General features: G+C 35.2%; 1 protein-coding gene across 6 annotated transcripts in view; it reads right to left on the bottom strand.

Moving 5' to 3' along the window:
* Positions 1–644: 644 nt before the first annotated feature.
* The window catches only part of NAA16 (N(alpha)-acetyltransferase 16, NatA auxiliary subunit), a 66,420-nt gene continuing 51,366 nt past the window's right edge, over positions 645–15,698 (bottom strand). Inside the window, exons 14-20 of one of the 6 annotated variants that reach the window (XM_030813322.1) lie at positions 10,228–10,441; positions 8,587–8,780; positions 5,337–5,445; positions 4,814–4,912; positions 3,873–4,016; positions 2,814–2,911; positions 645–2,250 (exon numbers count right to left, since the gene is read on the bottom strand). In XM_030813322.1, the coding sequence (XP_030669182.1) occupies positions 2,053–2,250; positions 2,814–2,911; positions 3,873–4,016; positions 4,814–4,912; positions 5,337–5,445; positions 8,587–8,780; positions 10,228–10,441 (1,056 nt within the window). In that variant the 3' untranslated portion in view covers positions 645–2,052. Of the gene's footprint in view, positions 2,251–2,813; positions 2,912–3,872; positions 4,017–4,813; positions 4,913–5,336; positions 5,446–8,586; positions 8,781–10,227; positions 10,442–15,046; positions 15,191–15,698 lie in introns of those variants that run through there. The other 5 variants (XR_004030156.1, XM_030813323.1, XR_004030155.1 and 2 more) reach the window with 5 other exon arrangements.

The raw sequence follows: 15,698 nt of genomic DNA, 5'->3' as shown, positions 1-15,698 counted from the left end.
ATTATGAGTGGCATATTTTATGCAAATGTCATTTTGCTGAAAGTAACATGAATTATGTGTCAGGATACTTCATGACAAAGATGAACTACAGATGTTCCTCGACTTATGCTAGGGTTATGTCTCAATAAACCTGTTGTGAGTTGACAAATTCATAAATCAAAAATGCATTTAATATACCTAACCTGCTGAACATCATAGCTTAGCCTCGCCTACCTTCAATGTGCTTAGAACACTTACATTAGCCTACAATTGGTCAAAATCATCTAACACAAAGCCTATTTTATAATAAAATATTGAGTATCTTATGTAAAAGTATTGTATTGTATATCATAGCCCAGGAAACGACCAAAATTCAAAACTCCAAGTACAGTTTCTACTGAAGCATATCACTTTCGCACCATGGTAGAGTTGAAAAATCTTAACTCAAACCATCCTAAGCCAGTGATCATCTGTAGTTACAGAATTATTAAAATACTAAAAGACAAGCTACTGCAGCACAAAAACATACTTTGTAGGTAGTTACTGAGAATTACATTTTTCATAAAACCTGAAAAGATTAAGGTGATTAAGTTACTTCCTCAAAGAACATTTTGCAGAAAATACTGGTAATGTGAAACAGTAACAAAACACAAACATAAATAAGCAACTGTGTACAAAATAATTTATTATAGCATTATCTAGGTGGGCATTATTTTACAGTGAGTTTTTCCCGTCTCAATAAGTATGAATCTAAATAGATTAGGGTGAAAAGAAAACGTGTGTCTAAATAAAATCTCCCTTTTTGAATGTATATTTGTCTTAATAAAGGGAAGCATTAATATTACAGACATATTTACAAGGTTCTGAACATGAGTGATTCCATTACTGTTTTCTGTACAAGATAGAACAAAAAGCTATCCACCCGCCCCCAAAAAATACTGTTTAACAACACTATGTTTTAAGAGTTAAACTAATGAGTTTCAAATCTCATTTTGCTGAGATATTAAAAATGCATTTAATAGTCAATGCATGGCTGTAAGAATAACAATGTTTCATTTTAATTTGTTTTCTGCCCTATAATGCTCCTTGAAGCACACCTCAGTATAAGCTACTTGTTAACACTCGAAGTAACTTAGTTAAGAAAGTATTAATTCTTGCCTGTGTGCTTTTAAGACTGGGAGAGAGAGATATGCAACAATTTTACCAGTGAATTTCCACAAACCAGCCTTCACATTCTGAAATCACCTACATAAAACTAGAGTACCCTTATTTAACCAGAAAATACCATTTTCGTGAATACTACAAAGGAAATAGTAAACCATGAAATATTACAATGAAAAAAGGACGAATTAAATTTTAAAATAAACTTCAGTATCTGCCAAGAGGAATTCCTTTATTCTGAGATGGAGTCTTGCTCTGTCGCCCAGGCTGTAGTGCAGTGATCTCAGCTCACTGCAACCTCCACCTCCCAGGTTCAAGCAATTCTCCTGCCTCAGCTCCATTACAGGTGCGTGCTATCACGTCTGGCTAATTTTTGTATTTTCAGTAGAGAAGGGGTTTCACCACGTTGGCCAGGCTGATCTCGATCTCCTGACCTCAGGTGATCCGCCAGTCTGGGCCTCCCAAAGTGCTAGGATTACAGGTGTGAGCCACCACGCCCAGCCTCCATATTGTTTTCAACATATAGTTAACACTTTAAAACTGATGTGCTTTAATTAAAAAGCAAGCAAATAAACAATAAAACAGACAAGGACTCAATGCACAGATCCTGAAATCAGAATCTAAAGAAAATAATACAGTGGAGTTGTATACAACTTAGCTTAGTAAGAAATTACCATAATTATACAGAAGCAACAGGAGCTACCACAAAACTGTGAGAATGAACAGGTAATTTTAACAGATGGTTATGTAAATTGGCAGGTCAGGTAAAGAACAAAATAAGCTTACAGAATATGCCATTTAAAAATCCTAACCAAATATTTCATTTCATACGTATATTAAAATGCACCCTGGAAAAGAAACCCTGATCTCAATTCAGCTTTGAGTCTATAGGCATCTACTTTCTAGAAGATTTCAAATTTCATTTGCCAAGACATCATAATTAGCTGTATGGTTCAGTACCACATTAGGATTGTCGACTTCATTCACAGCAGGCAAGAAGGCAGATGTAAAAGGAAGCAGGTTATGACAGGCCATCCTATATTCTTCATATTGGGAACTACAGTTCCCAAAGCTGCCATCAAGCAGTGCTTCAGAAACCTTTATTAATGTCTAGTGAAACAAAAGGAAAACACAAATTATTTAAAAATAATAAGCTCGCAGTTAATAACCACTTTAATCAAAAGATGCAATGTGTTAATCAAATTGAGAAAGCTGCCTCAGTCTAAAATAATGCCTTACAATCTACACAGTAAGCAATCACCTCAAAAAAGGCACATTAAAAAATCAACCCCGAAAAAGGCAGTAAAATTCTAATAACTGAAAAAGAGAACATTTTAAAACTGTGATCACTAAAAATCAGTGTCCTTTACTAACAACAGCTCACATTTACTGAGTATTTAACAACGTGCCAGGCACTAAGCACTTCACGTTTTATTATTTCAGTTAACTCTCACATGGATTCTGTGAGAGCAGTAGTATTTTCACCCTCATCTTAAAAATGAGGAAAAAGAAGCTAAGAGACATAACTTGCCTAAAGTTACACATCTCATAATTGATAGAGCTGGGATTAACATCCAGGCATAATTCTGAAGGCCTACTTAAGAATTATGCTGTAAAGACACGTTTTGTTAGATCACTGTGTAAGCATAAATTAGCCAATGCAAAAAACTTACCTTTACATCTTTATCTTTTATAGCTTCATCTAGTCTAGTGGCTACAGCAATTGCTTTCTCCTGCCTTGACTTGTCCAGAAAATACATCATTTTAGCACCTGAAATACCAAGGCATTTCAAAATGAATAAACACCTATACTTTACATTTTATGTGATATCAACTGGCCAGTGACTTAAAATATGGTTTTAAGTGTTTAATCAGTGGTAAGCTGGAGCTGGCTCCTATCAGCTCAAGAGAGTCAAGTGTGACATTTCTTCCCTACCTCCTATTCAGTAGCATCCCATTGATAGGCCATGATCAGAGTATCTATATCATGAAAATACACTACAAATCAGAGCTTTTTCCTTCACAAAAAGATGGTTATTAAACATTTATCAGATGAACAGTGACTTAACAACTTCCTCCCCTTAGAAATAAAATTCAGAATGTAAATATGGACTGCCCTGTGGCATCAATCAGTATTTCAGCCAAAACTATGAAAAAAGATACTCTAAAATAAAACATCTAAGGAATAAATTACTGTCATAGAGGAGGAGAGTAGGGGCGGGGAAAACAGGAAAATGTTTGCATATTCAAAAAGAAAGTAAAATTTTAAAAAATGAAACACAGTTTATATTTCTCCTATAAATTAGAAGAAAAAACATACTCCAGCCTGGGCGACAGAGTGAGGCTCCATTTCAAAGACAAAAAAAGAGAAAAAAATCATTTATAACCACACACCCCAAATCAACATTAAAGCTTTCGCAGACACTTCCTTTCAGCCTTTTTCCCATGCATAGTTGAGATTATATTGTATGTTCAATCCCGCACATTTATTATAAAAGTATTTGCCCGTTATTACAAACCCTTTGAATAAACATCACTTTAAATCTGGTATTACATCCTATGAATCCATCCCTGCTTCCCCTATTATTGAACATAACATTAAATTTGTCCACATTTCTCTCCTCATACTTACACATAGTACTGTTCATTTGCTTTAAATTTTGGGGGTGTCAAAACTTTCTCTTTGTTCGCTTTTTCCATAAGTATTTTAACCCTGGGGGCTACATACAAACCTGAAAGTAGATGCTGAAGAGAGGTAGTGTTACGTTTCAGAAAATCCTCATTAAAACTTTCCAAATCCTTGTTGACAAATATTTTCTGCATTTCTTGAGATAGAACTTTGCTCACAATGTCTGGAAGATTACTATGATTAGACACTATAAAAACAAAAACATTTGGATTTTTTGTTTTTGATCTATCCTTTGAAAAGAAAAACCCATTGAAAACCCTTTATGGCTGGGCGCAGTGGCTCACGCCTGTAATCCCAGCACTTTGGGAGGCTGAGGCGGGCGGATCACTTGAGGTCAGGAGTTTGAGACCAGCCTGGCCAACATGGTGAAACCCCGCCTCTACTAAAAATATAAAAATTAGCCGGGCGTGGTGACACACAACTGTAGTCCCAGCTACTCAAGAGGCTGAGTCAGGAGAATTGCTTGAACCCGGGAGGTGGAGGTTGCAGTGAGCCAAGATCGTGCCATTGCACTCCAGCCTAGACAACAGAGCAAGACTGTCTCAAAAAAAAAAAAACAAAAAACCTTTATTATTAAACTTGATTTTACATAGTACAATTATTATTCTTCCTTTGGAATATAAATACATCCTAGCCTAAAAATGTACTAATTTCTACCATCTCTTGGCTAACATGTTTATTTTATAGACACATGTTCATTTAACTACTATGTAAATCATTATTATTTATTTTGCTTTAAGTTATTGCAAATCTCTTTAATGTCCACCAGCTTAATGTAAGACAACTTATATTTGCTTCTCTCAGTGGCATCCCATTGACAGCTTGGGCCATGATCAGAGGATCTGTATCATGAAAATACAAATCAGGGCTTTTTACTTCACAAAGAGAGGGTTATTAAATACTTATCAGATCAACAGTGATTTAACAACCTCCTCCCCTTAGAAATAATTCATAAATGTAAATATGGTTCTTTTTTATACTTACCAGATTTAGAAAATCTAATTAAACATTCATGTAACCATGGGTTATTACTGTTGATGGCAAAAGCTCGTTTGACAGACTGCAGCATTAACAGAAACTTTCCTGTGTCAGAAAAAATACAAAAGTAATAGCATTAATACTTACACAGTATTTTCCTCACTTTATTTTAGTCTCACTTAAGTTCAACAACAAGACGCTACCTTTTTTATAACACTTGTAAGCAAAATTAAAGTTGACGCTGGCTATCAAAGTCAATTATGGCTTTCTAAAGAAAAGCTTGAAAAATCATAAAAATTGCTTCAGGTAGACAATTTGTACGGTTGTTCAAACTATTCTTACACTGGATTTGATAGTACTATTGTAATTTATTACCCACCTAAGTTTTGAGTAGCCAAGGAAAAGAGCCTTTGTAGAAGGCTAAAATGAAAATCTAAGAAACAAAAATAGATCTAACTGACAAAGATGACACTGAATATGGTCACAAATATAATTAAAGATTAAAAACTGAACTCAAACTATTTATTACCTTTTCTAAAATATATTTCAAATGCTAACAGATGAGTGTCAATGTTATCAGCAACAAGGTTCTTAAGAGGTATAAGGAATTTAACGGCTTCCTCTAATGGATTTTCTACCTATTTTGAAACAGAAAGGAAAATTATTTAAAAAACATCAGCACAAGTCAAATTTCCCCTAATATTTTATATTAACATATGTCTAAAGTAATTTAGACAGCTTTCTTTATAAAACCCAATAACAAGAAAACATTTAACAATCATCTGTAAATAAATTCAAAGTACATAATCAATACTTTTCAAAACAGAAATAGCTTTTTTTCTGGTTACAGAATCAAGATCATTTTATTAAAACAAAAAAATACATAAAGTTATTCCACAGACTTAAAGAGATGGTACATCATGTACTGACAATCCCCTATACACTATAAACATTTAAAGTAAGGAGACAAAATGGCATCAAATAGTAAGGAGATGGTAATAAAATTTAAAATGCTTATAATACAGTTGACCCATGAACAATATGAGCATTAGGGGAGATGACCCCCCCCCCATGCAGTTGAAAATCTATGTGTAACTTCTGACTCTCCCAACTTCACTACTAATAGCCTACTGTTGACTGGAAGCCTTACCAGTAACATGAACAGCTGATTAACACATATTGTGTATGTTAAATGTATTATATACTGTATTCTTACAATAAAGTCAGCTATAGAAATTAAAATGTTATTAAGAAAGTCATTCGAGACCACGGTGAAACCCCATCTCTACTAAAAAAAATACAAAAAATTAGCCGGGCGTGGTGGCGGGCGCCTGTGGTCCCAGCTACTCGGAGAGGCTGAGGCAGGAGAATGGCGTGAACCCGGGAGGCAGAGCTTGCGGTGAGCCGAGATTGTGCCACTGCACTCCAGCCTGGGTGAAAAAGCGAGACTCCATCTCAAAAAAAAAAAAAAAGTCATAAGGAAGAGAAAATATATTTGCTACTCATTAAGTGGAAGTGGATCATCCTTGTCTTCATGTTGGGTAGGCTGAAGAGTGAGGGGCTGGTTTTGCTACCTCAAGGATGGCAGGGGTGAAGGAGGTGGAAAGGGAGGCAGAAGAGGCAAGCACATTCCATCTAACTTTATGTAAGTACATTACAATTTTTTTGCTTTTTCATTTATTTAAAAATGTTTCTGTCCAGTACCAATCTTTCCACTGTTTGCTTTGGTTTCAATGCCTGTATCACAGAAGGGTCCATGTCATAAAAGTCAAAAAATAGTCTTGAATAATTGGAACCCTTCTGCCAGAATGTCTAATGTCCATCTGTTTTCTGGCACTACTGCTTCTATGTCTTCTTCCTCATCAACTGGCAATGGTTTGGAAGCACTCATCTCCATCAAGTTGCCTTCTATTAATTCCTCTGGTGTGGCATCTATTAGCTCTTGAATTTCTCCAGGTTCCCTAATCTTGAAGCCCTTTACCGCCATCTCCACTTTTTTTATTTGTTTGCCATATCCACAATCTCTTTTATGATTTCCTTGATTGGCTGTCATAAATCCTGTGAAGTTGTACACAACACCTGGATACCAGCAGGGATTTATTGTTTCGGGCTTGATGGCTTTCAAGGCTTTTTCTGTTAACAATGATGGCATCCTTGATGATGTAATCCTTCCAGACTTTCATAAGGTACTACTGGGGTTCTCTTCCATAGTGTTGAAAATCCTTTCCATAGAGTACCAGGCGTAATGAGCCTTAAAGGTCCTTATGACCCCTGATCTAAACTAGAGGCAGAATTAGAGACATGTTTGGGGTCAGGTAGGCCACTTCTACACTTTCGGAGTTGAATTCATGAGGTTCTGGATGGCCAGGGGTTCTGTCCAGTATCAAAAGAACTTTAAAAGGCAGTCCCTTACTGGCAAGGTACTTTCTCACTTCAGAGACAAAGCATTGATGGAATCAATCCAGAAAAAGGTTTCTCACTGTCCAAGCCTTCTTGTTGTGAAACCAAAAGACTGGCAGCTGTTATCTTTTCCCTTCAAGGCTCAGGGCTTAGTAGCTTTATAGATAAAGGCAGCCATGGTCATAATCCCAACTGCATTTGCACAAAATGGTGTAGTTAGCCTATCCCTTCCTGCCTTAAATCCTGGTGCTCGTTTATTTTCCTTATTAATAGATGTCCTTTGTGGCTTTTATTTTTTCCTGTGATAGAGCACTTTTTTTCTACATTAAAAACCTGTTCAGGCAGATACCCCTTCTCCTCAATGATTTTCTCAATGGCATCTGGAACTTCTCTGCTGGCTCTTGGTGAGAAGTTGATTCTTCTGTTATCTGGACATTTTTTAACCCAAGCATCTTTCTAAAATTATCAAACCATCCTTTGCTGGACCCTCAAAGTTCAAACCTATGTTGTTCAAAGGCCAACTGTACTAGACTTACAGTGAATAAACTAGAAAACTAAATATTTCCTTAAATCTGATCCCAAAACAACTATTAACACTTGAGAAAATCCTGGAGGTGCTATCTCTTTGTAGCTAAAACATTTCTAGTAAGACATATAAGGTGAGATGATTCCATATGTAATGGACAATTGTATTGCTGCTGTAACAAATTACCAAATATTTATTGACTTAAAACAACACACTTATTACGTTATAGTTCTTATAGGTTAAAAGCCCAACACAGTCTCACTGGGCTTACAATCAAGGTGTCAGCAGGACTGCATTCTCCTTTGGAGACTCGAAGGGGGAATCCGTTCAATGCCTTTTTCAGCTTCTCTAGACTGCCCACATTCCTTAGCTTGTGGCACCCTCCTTCCATCTTCAAAGCCAGAAACAGCAGGTTGAGTCCTCCTCACATTGCATCATTCTGACCTCTGCTGCTGGTATCCTCAACTTTTAAGGTCCCTTTTGATGATATTAGGACCACATGGACAATCCAGGCTGATCTCTCTATCTTGAGGTCAATTCATTACAACCATAAATTCCACCTCCCACCTTAATTCTCCCTTGCCATGTAAGGTTACATATTCACAGGCTGGGGGGATCAGAACAGACACCTTTGCAGGGCCATTACTCTGCCTGCCACAATTGCAATTCTATGTATAACTTGCATTAGCCAAAATTTGTATATTGTCACTCAAAGATAATTGACTGCTATTGTAAAAACCTTGAAATATTTCAAATGGCTTCTTACAGATTTAAATAAATCATGTTAACTGTCAGAACGGAATCAAATAGCATAAATTTTACCAAATAACAAAGATAGTAAAACCCATCTCACCCTTTCTAATTTTTCAGGTATAAGTTCTTCCTTAAGGCCACTGGCTTCTTCTTCTTCTTCATCTCTTTTTTTCTTTTGATTTTTCTGTTGACGTTCTCTTTCTGCATGCTTTCTTTCTTCTTCTAGTTTAGCCTTTTTCTGAGCTCTTCTCTGCTTGCTAAGCATTTTCTTCAATTCTTTGGCTGACAAGTTTTCTACAAATATCCAAATGAACAAAAATTCTGAGTCAATGTTTGCATTTTCCTCATATTCTTCTGTAATACATACTGTTAGTATTGTTGTCCCTTGGTATCAGTGGGGGATTGGTTCACGACCCCCACCTCCACAAAGTCCACTGATAACTCAAGCCTGCGATATAAAATGACACAGTATTTGTATACAGCCTATGCACATCCTCCTGTACACTTTTAATTAGATCGCTTTAAATCTTTCACCTTCCTTTTGCTTTAAGTTGCATATAATGACTTCACTTTTTCATAAATTATATTATGGTCTATAGGTATGCCTAAAATAATGTAAATGCTATGTAAATAGCTGTTACACTGCATTGTTCAGGAAATACTAATAATGACAAAAAAAAAAAGTCTGGACATGTTCAGTACAGATGCAATTTAAAAAAACATATTTTTGGTTTGTGGTTGATTGAATCCACCCATGTGGAACCCACAAAAATGGAGGGCCAGCTGTATACTTTTTTTTTCTGTTTTTTTGGCTGGGCAAGGAGGGATGCAGAGGCAACCCATATAAAAGTTTTTAGAAAGTGTTTCCCCAGTGACTAGCACAAAATCGGGCACACAAAGGACAGCCAGTAAATGTTGCATTAATTAAAATTGACCAGTTGTAGCCCAGTTCTGCCTCCTACACAATACATGACTCCAGGCAAATCACTTTGTCCTTCTCCGTATCAAGTCTTTCAAGAATAAGTGAGATAATACATATAAACACCTGCGATCTCTAAATACTATATAAATATTAGAAACGAACAGTTACCTAGGAATATCTGAGATAGTTATCTAGGCCCATTTCATGCTAACTATTTCTCAAATATTCCTAGATATTAACATTCTAGTGAATAAAAAACTGTACAGATATTCTGATATTCTTATTTTTAATAAGGTAGGAACTAGAAATTTTAAGATTATGTATTTTTCCCTAAGGAGCTCAAAGCTATTTTCAGTTACAATTTTTTAAAAAATAAAGAAAAAAACCAGTCCACAGACATTTCTATGTTTCCTAAACTCATCTTTTTAAAATTTTTATAGAAACAGAGGTCATGCTATGTTGCCCAGACTGGTCTTGAACTCCTGGCCTCAAATGATCTGCCTGCCTTGGCCTCCCAAAGTGCTGTGATTACAGGCGTGAACCACCATACCCAGTTCTTAAATTGGTCTTTCTGAAGACAAAAATAAAAAAAATTCCAAGTTGTTCCATTAAAGTAATTTAGAAGCATCAGCTACAGAATATCATCCCACTTTTTTTAACTCTCTCTGCAACATTTTTGTTTTTTGGCATATGGGTTATCTAATGTTTGTCTTCAACTCCAACAGACAATATATTAATATTTTTCTATGTATTGTTTACGCTAATGGCATTCTGAAATTTAGTGTCCTTTTAAAATCTTTTAAGTTCCTATTCAGTTACCTGAGTTTATTTCTTGTTGTTTGCTTTCATTGGTTAAGGGATTATCATACAATTTCAAGTATATTTCAATCGCTGATCTAGCAGCCTTGAAATAAAAGGCATGTCTTCTGAGTATATCTTCTAATCTCAAAAGGTCAACATAGGCACGAAGGGTCATCTTTCTCATGCAGTATGTATGGAAGTCGAATTGGTCATCAGTTATCTCAAAAAAATGCTTAAAAACAAAAATCACAAAATTAACCTTTACATTTATGTCAATATTGTCTACCTTTTGAAAAAAAAAAAATGTAAAAAGCCCAAAAAACAATTTAAACAGTCACAATTTTCACTTAGCTGCCCTCTCCAATGTTTAACACTATAAAGGATATGAATTTTTTTTGGCATTCAACTTGAACTTTCTCTTCCTACAAACCATGCCCATTCCCTACAAATCATGTTTTGTGATGATACTCAACTTCTACGTAAGTCAAAAGATCAGGTTATTTTTTAAACCTGAAAATTAGTATGTATTAATATTTTAGTTTTAATGAAATACTCTTTCTCCATATTCCCTAAAAACCAGCATGGCACAGTTAAACAGAGCTCTGAATGAAGACTAAATATGTGTAGGTTCACACTAAATATTTACAAATCTGACTGCTCTACTCAACTCTACCCTTTTCAAGGGCAATCCTTACCCACTGCCTGCCACAGGGCCTAATACATAGCAGACATTCAATAAGCACAGTATCTGCCCACTCAAGAGATAAGCTTCTTATTAGGGATGCGACCTTGAATAAGCCTTTTAATTTCCTAGACACTTAATTATTTAATCTAAGTTAAGAATAAAGAAATCCATACAGCCAATTTCTTAAGGTTAAGGATCAAATAATGTATTTTAAAGTTCATTTTCAACAGTAAACTGTTATATAAATACAGAACTTTATGGTTTTCTCTTACTCAATAAGCTCCCATTAACTACCTACATTCCATTTTAGCAGAAGTTCTAAAACTGGAGTCTATGTATAAACAAGCATAAAAACTTCTTCCTAAGGAGACAGCTCAAAGCTTTCATCCAATTTTCAATGGATCCATGGCCAAAAGAGGTTAAGAACTAATCCCTTCCACGAAGGTTAACACTAACCCTCTGCCCCTCCCCCAACAAAACAATCTTATAATACTGTTTCCCCTGCATGCATTTCCATCTCTGACTTCTCTCTTTTTTCATACTTCAGTTTTTCTAAAATCATGTAGAAAAATGAGTGATTCAATATACCAATATAGATCAAGCTTTCCTACTAGTTCATGTTCCCTCTGTCCTGGGGATAGTTAAGTCACTCCGCAGAGGACATATTAGTAATTGTCCATAATCATCTGATAATTATCTTGGTAATTAGAAACACACTACATACAGAATTACATTAAGTACTTGAGACTTTAAGAGAAAAATTATAATAAGAATAAAAGTACATAGTATGGAGGGCAAGAAACAGAAAAAGTGAACATTTCACATTAGTTTATGACTAAAAAGCCATGCTTTAATGATGTTATATTTGAAAACTGCATCTTTCCCACCAATAAAATCAAATAGTAAATATTAACACGAACTTTTTTTTAAATCAAAGGATTACATATTTCATAAAGTTGTTAGTGGTTTCTCTTAATGTAAATCAAGTTATAACTAGCACAAGAATATTTTAAAAATTCAATACAGTTAACTAAGGAAAAATGGCGGCGCTAGAAGTCCTGGAACACATAATCAGATGAAAACATCTAAGAGATTACAGGACATTCTTTTAGGTCGAGAAACATCTGAAAAAAGGCAGATGACAAACTTCAAGAGATATTCCTAGCAGCATTAATAGACAGAGATTTTAAGTCAAGTCTTGGAGGGGGCCGTATGTAACCATAAATATTTAAGCCACCTCTTTATCAGTAACAGCCCATAGGCTGCCTCTCTCCAGTTAATGTCTTCCATAAATTGGGTGACCAACTTATCCTAGTTTGCCAGAGGCTCTCTCAGTTTTCCCACTGCAAGCACTGTGTCTTGCGAACCCACTCAGCCTCAAGCAAATCTGGCTTGTTAATCACTCCATAATAAACTAATGGTGATAAACAGAATATGGCTAAATTAAAAACAAGTGGGACACTGCAGCTACAGGTGATTGTAATATTTGCTTTTGGAAAAAACAGTGTATTGCAGAATACTATATAGAAACAACTAAATAATCTTGGGTTGAATTTTTTTTTAACTTTTTGTTTTGGGTTATAGATACAAAGTAGTAAAGGTCCTGTATACCCTTCCCTCAGTTTCCCCCAAAGGTTACAGCCTACATAACTACAATACAGTATCAAAACCAAGAAACTGACATTGGTACAATGTGTGTATAGTTCTATGTGATTTATCATTTGTAGATTCATGTAACCACTACCATAAGAAACACAGAACTACTCCAACACCATGAAGCCCCCCCTTGGGTTGATTTTTTAGTCTCTAAATTTGTAAAACACAAAAATATGCTACACAACACCAACAGATAAAGTTAGTTTCCCTGTACCTTTTGGCCAAACATGAAGGGCATGACAAAAACCACTTAGCTCACTGCAGAAAACTACATATTCAAATCTTAACATACAGCTCATGCCCTTAACTCTCTCCCCCAAGCAAGAATTAAGAAAAGCCGTTCACAGCTTTAGAGTGTAGTGTTTTTATTTTTTTAAGGAATTCCTTATTATGCCCTCTCTTCTAGACCAGATTCTCCTTCCCACTACCTCTCAGAGTTCCCGGATGTGACTAATAAGAGCTTACACAGAGAACGGCAACAAAAACCTCTGGATTTAAAAAATAATAACTAGGTCAACTAGGAAAATAAGCAACTCAATTTACTTAATAGAGAATCTGTTGTTACAAAGCATGTTATCAATTTGATAAAGATTAAGATACAATAGAAGATAAAGTTATGATCTTCCTATAGTTTAGATCTATCAGAAGTCCTAGGTCTTATCAAGAGTTAGAAATATATATATTGTTGCCCTGTTTCATATCTAAGTCAGTATTCTAAAATAATGATAATCCAATCACCAGAAGTCTAATAGTAAAAGAAAAAAATGGAAAGAAAGAAAACTCAATTCTTGAAAGATAAAATAGATTAAAATGTTATTCTGAACCACAAGTTTAAATCTAATATTTTGAAGAAGGTTGTTTTGTTTGTTTTAATACAAGTCAAGTTTCAAACATCAGATTGGGTTGGACTACAAAACCTTAAAATATAAACCCTAAAATCTTATGGGGGGGGGGGCAAGATGAAAACAGAAAAGATACTACACTAGCTTATTCTAGAATTCTAACTTTTCAAATCCAATTACTAAGAGCTCAAAGCAGTATGTATCCTGACTGAAACTGCCTTCAACAAAAGAACTCTTGAATGACTTCTTCAAAGCAGAATAAAGACCTAACCCTTATTTGAACTATTTCGCAGTTCACTAACCTTCTATTTAGAAGGTAAACTGCAAAGTTTTATTTCTGAAAGGTGTCCATGTCCTTATTAAAATATTTAAAACCCAGGCATAAGGTAACTCATGTAGATACCTATTATAATAAATCTGAAGCTTGTAATTACTCCTAAATCCTTCCAATTAGATACCATTAAGAATTTCAGATATTAGAAAATTTAGATTATATTAAAAATTAAGAAGCATTAATCATCCCATCAACCTAGTCACCCTATTTATATGAAATACATTTCTACTACATATAAGCACACATGTAGAATATACATAATAACTATAAAAGAGTTGTCTTATTTGCTTTTAGTAGGGATATATTCATTTTAGACTAGCTTACAATTGGTGTAAGAGTAGATTCTTTTCTTGTTTATGTTTCTACTTCTTTCTAATCTCAAATGTTAACAGTAAACCCTAAAGTTTCTAGCGATAATAATTATGTAACATGACCAGAGGGTGATGATTTCTGCCATTTTAATCTGTGACAACCAATGATTTTCCTGTAGTTTCTTTCTTCAAAAATGCTTTTTACCAATTAATTTCTTGAACTCTGTCAGTAGATTTTCTGACATTACAGAATTTTTTTTCCATGCAACTCAGCCGAAATCACTAAAAATTTAAGGGAAAGCATAATCTAAATGAAACTTAGTCATGGAAGATCCACTTATCATATTCTAAAAATTCTCAAAAATTATTTAAAAAAATAAAGCAATATAGTCATCAATGTTAGAAGAAATGGAATTTAAGTTCAAGAAGTTCACAACTATAATGATCTTTAGGATATTCAAATTCCATTTAAACAAAAAATTTGGTAAGTTTCTAGTTACGGTCTTGCTGAAATTACTAATTCGTAAGTGCCTAGCAGCCTCTTCATAGGGCAAACAATTTACCTCTCACTGGGAATGTCCTAGTTAATAAAAATGTATCTTTCCTTAATAACAAGCAGAATGCTCTTAAAATAATGGTCCTCTAGGGAGTGTAACAAGCTAGTGATCTGTGTTTTTATGAAGGAAACAAGAGCCTGATTTAAACTAGAATGCTTGCGTATTTCACCTATCATCCCAAGGGCTTTATATTTTTCAAGGAGAAGATGAGGAGGATTTTCCCCAGAGATACAGCCATCAAGCCCAGGCTTAAGAGGGCATGAAAAACAAACAAACAAAAAACAAAAACAGAACAAAAATTAGGTTATTTCTAAAAATGCTTGGGTATAATCCTAGTTCCAGTCCCCATCAAAAGCCACCCCCTAAAATTTAGCCTTCCTTGTGGGTAATCTCAGAAGTTTCACATGGGAAAAAGGCCAAAGTGACTGCCATGGTGCAGACATCAGGCTCACCTGACTACGATGCCTGTGGTTCTATACTGCGTCAGGATGGGAACAGTGGTGCCGATTGCCCCCAACAACTGAGGGCTGCTGAGGACTGCCTCAGGGGTGCATTTGCGGCTCTTTTCCTCCTGTGGTCCATGTGGAAGGAGAGTGCTTCAGAGATGACAAAGAACAGGAAAACAAAAATTCACACAAAGGAAAAGAAAAGTCCCCTCACTAAGGCACATCACACACATAATCCTAAAAGCAAGCAATAAAATAAGCCTGCAAACTGGCCATAGATTGTTATACAGAATACTGAATGTGAGAGCAAATATCCTGGGAAGACGAACTGGAGAGAGGCTGACTGCGGACCAGATCCTGATGTTTTAAAGGGGAAAGAGGTTGCCATCAGCTGTGTGTCCTCTTAGGGTGGTGATGAATATCAAATAATGGCCTAATTAGGGAACAGAAATTTTGAATTTATGTTAATAGCAATAATCGTTTACTAACAATCTTTTTCCTTCAGACAAAAATATAGACATGTCAAAAGCAAAATCACTTGAGGATCAATAAAGCAATCCATTGTTTACAACTTCTGAACGTAAAGAAGGTTAAAGATCAAGAATTTTTTTCACAATGAAGTTCCCAGAGAAGTTAGAAGAGGCAGATGATCCTGTGT

Source organism: Nomascus leucogenys, chromosome 5, assembly GCF_006542625.1.
Source record: "Nomascus leucogenys isolate Asia chromosome 5, Asia_NLE_v1, whole genome shotgun sequence".
Taxonomy (NCBI): domain Eukaryota; kingdom Metazoa; phylum Chordata; class Mammalia; order Primates; family Hylobatidae; genus Nomascus; species Nomascus leucogenys.
This window is presented reverse-complemented; position numbering and strand designations above follow the sequence as displayed.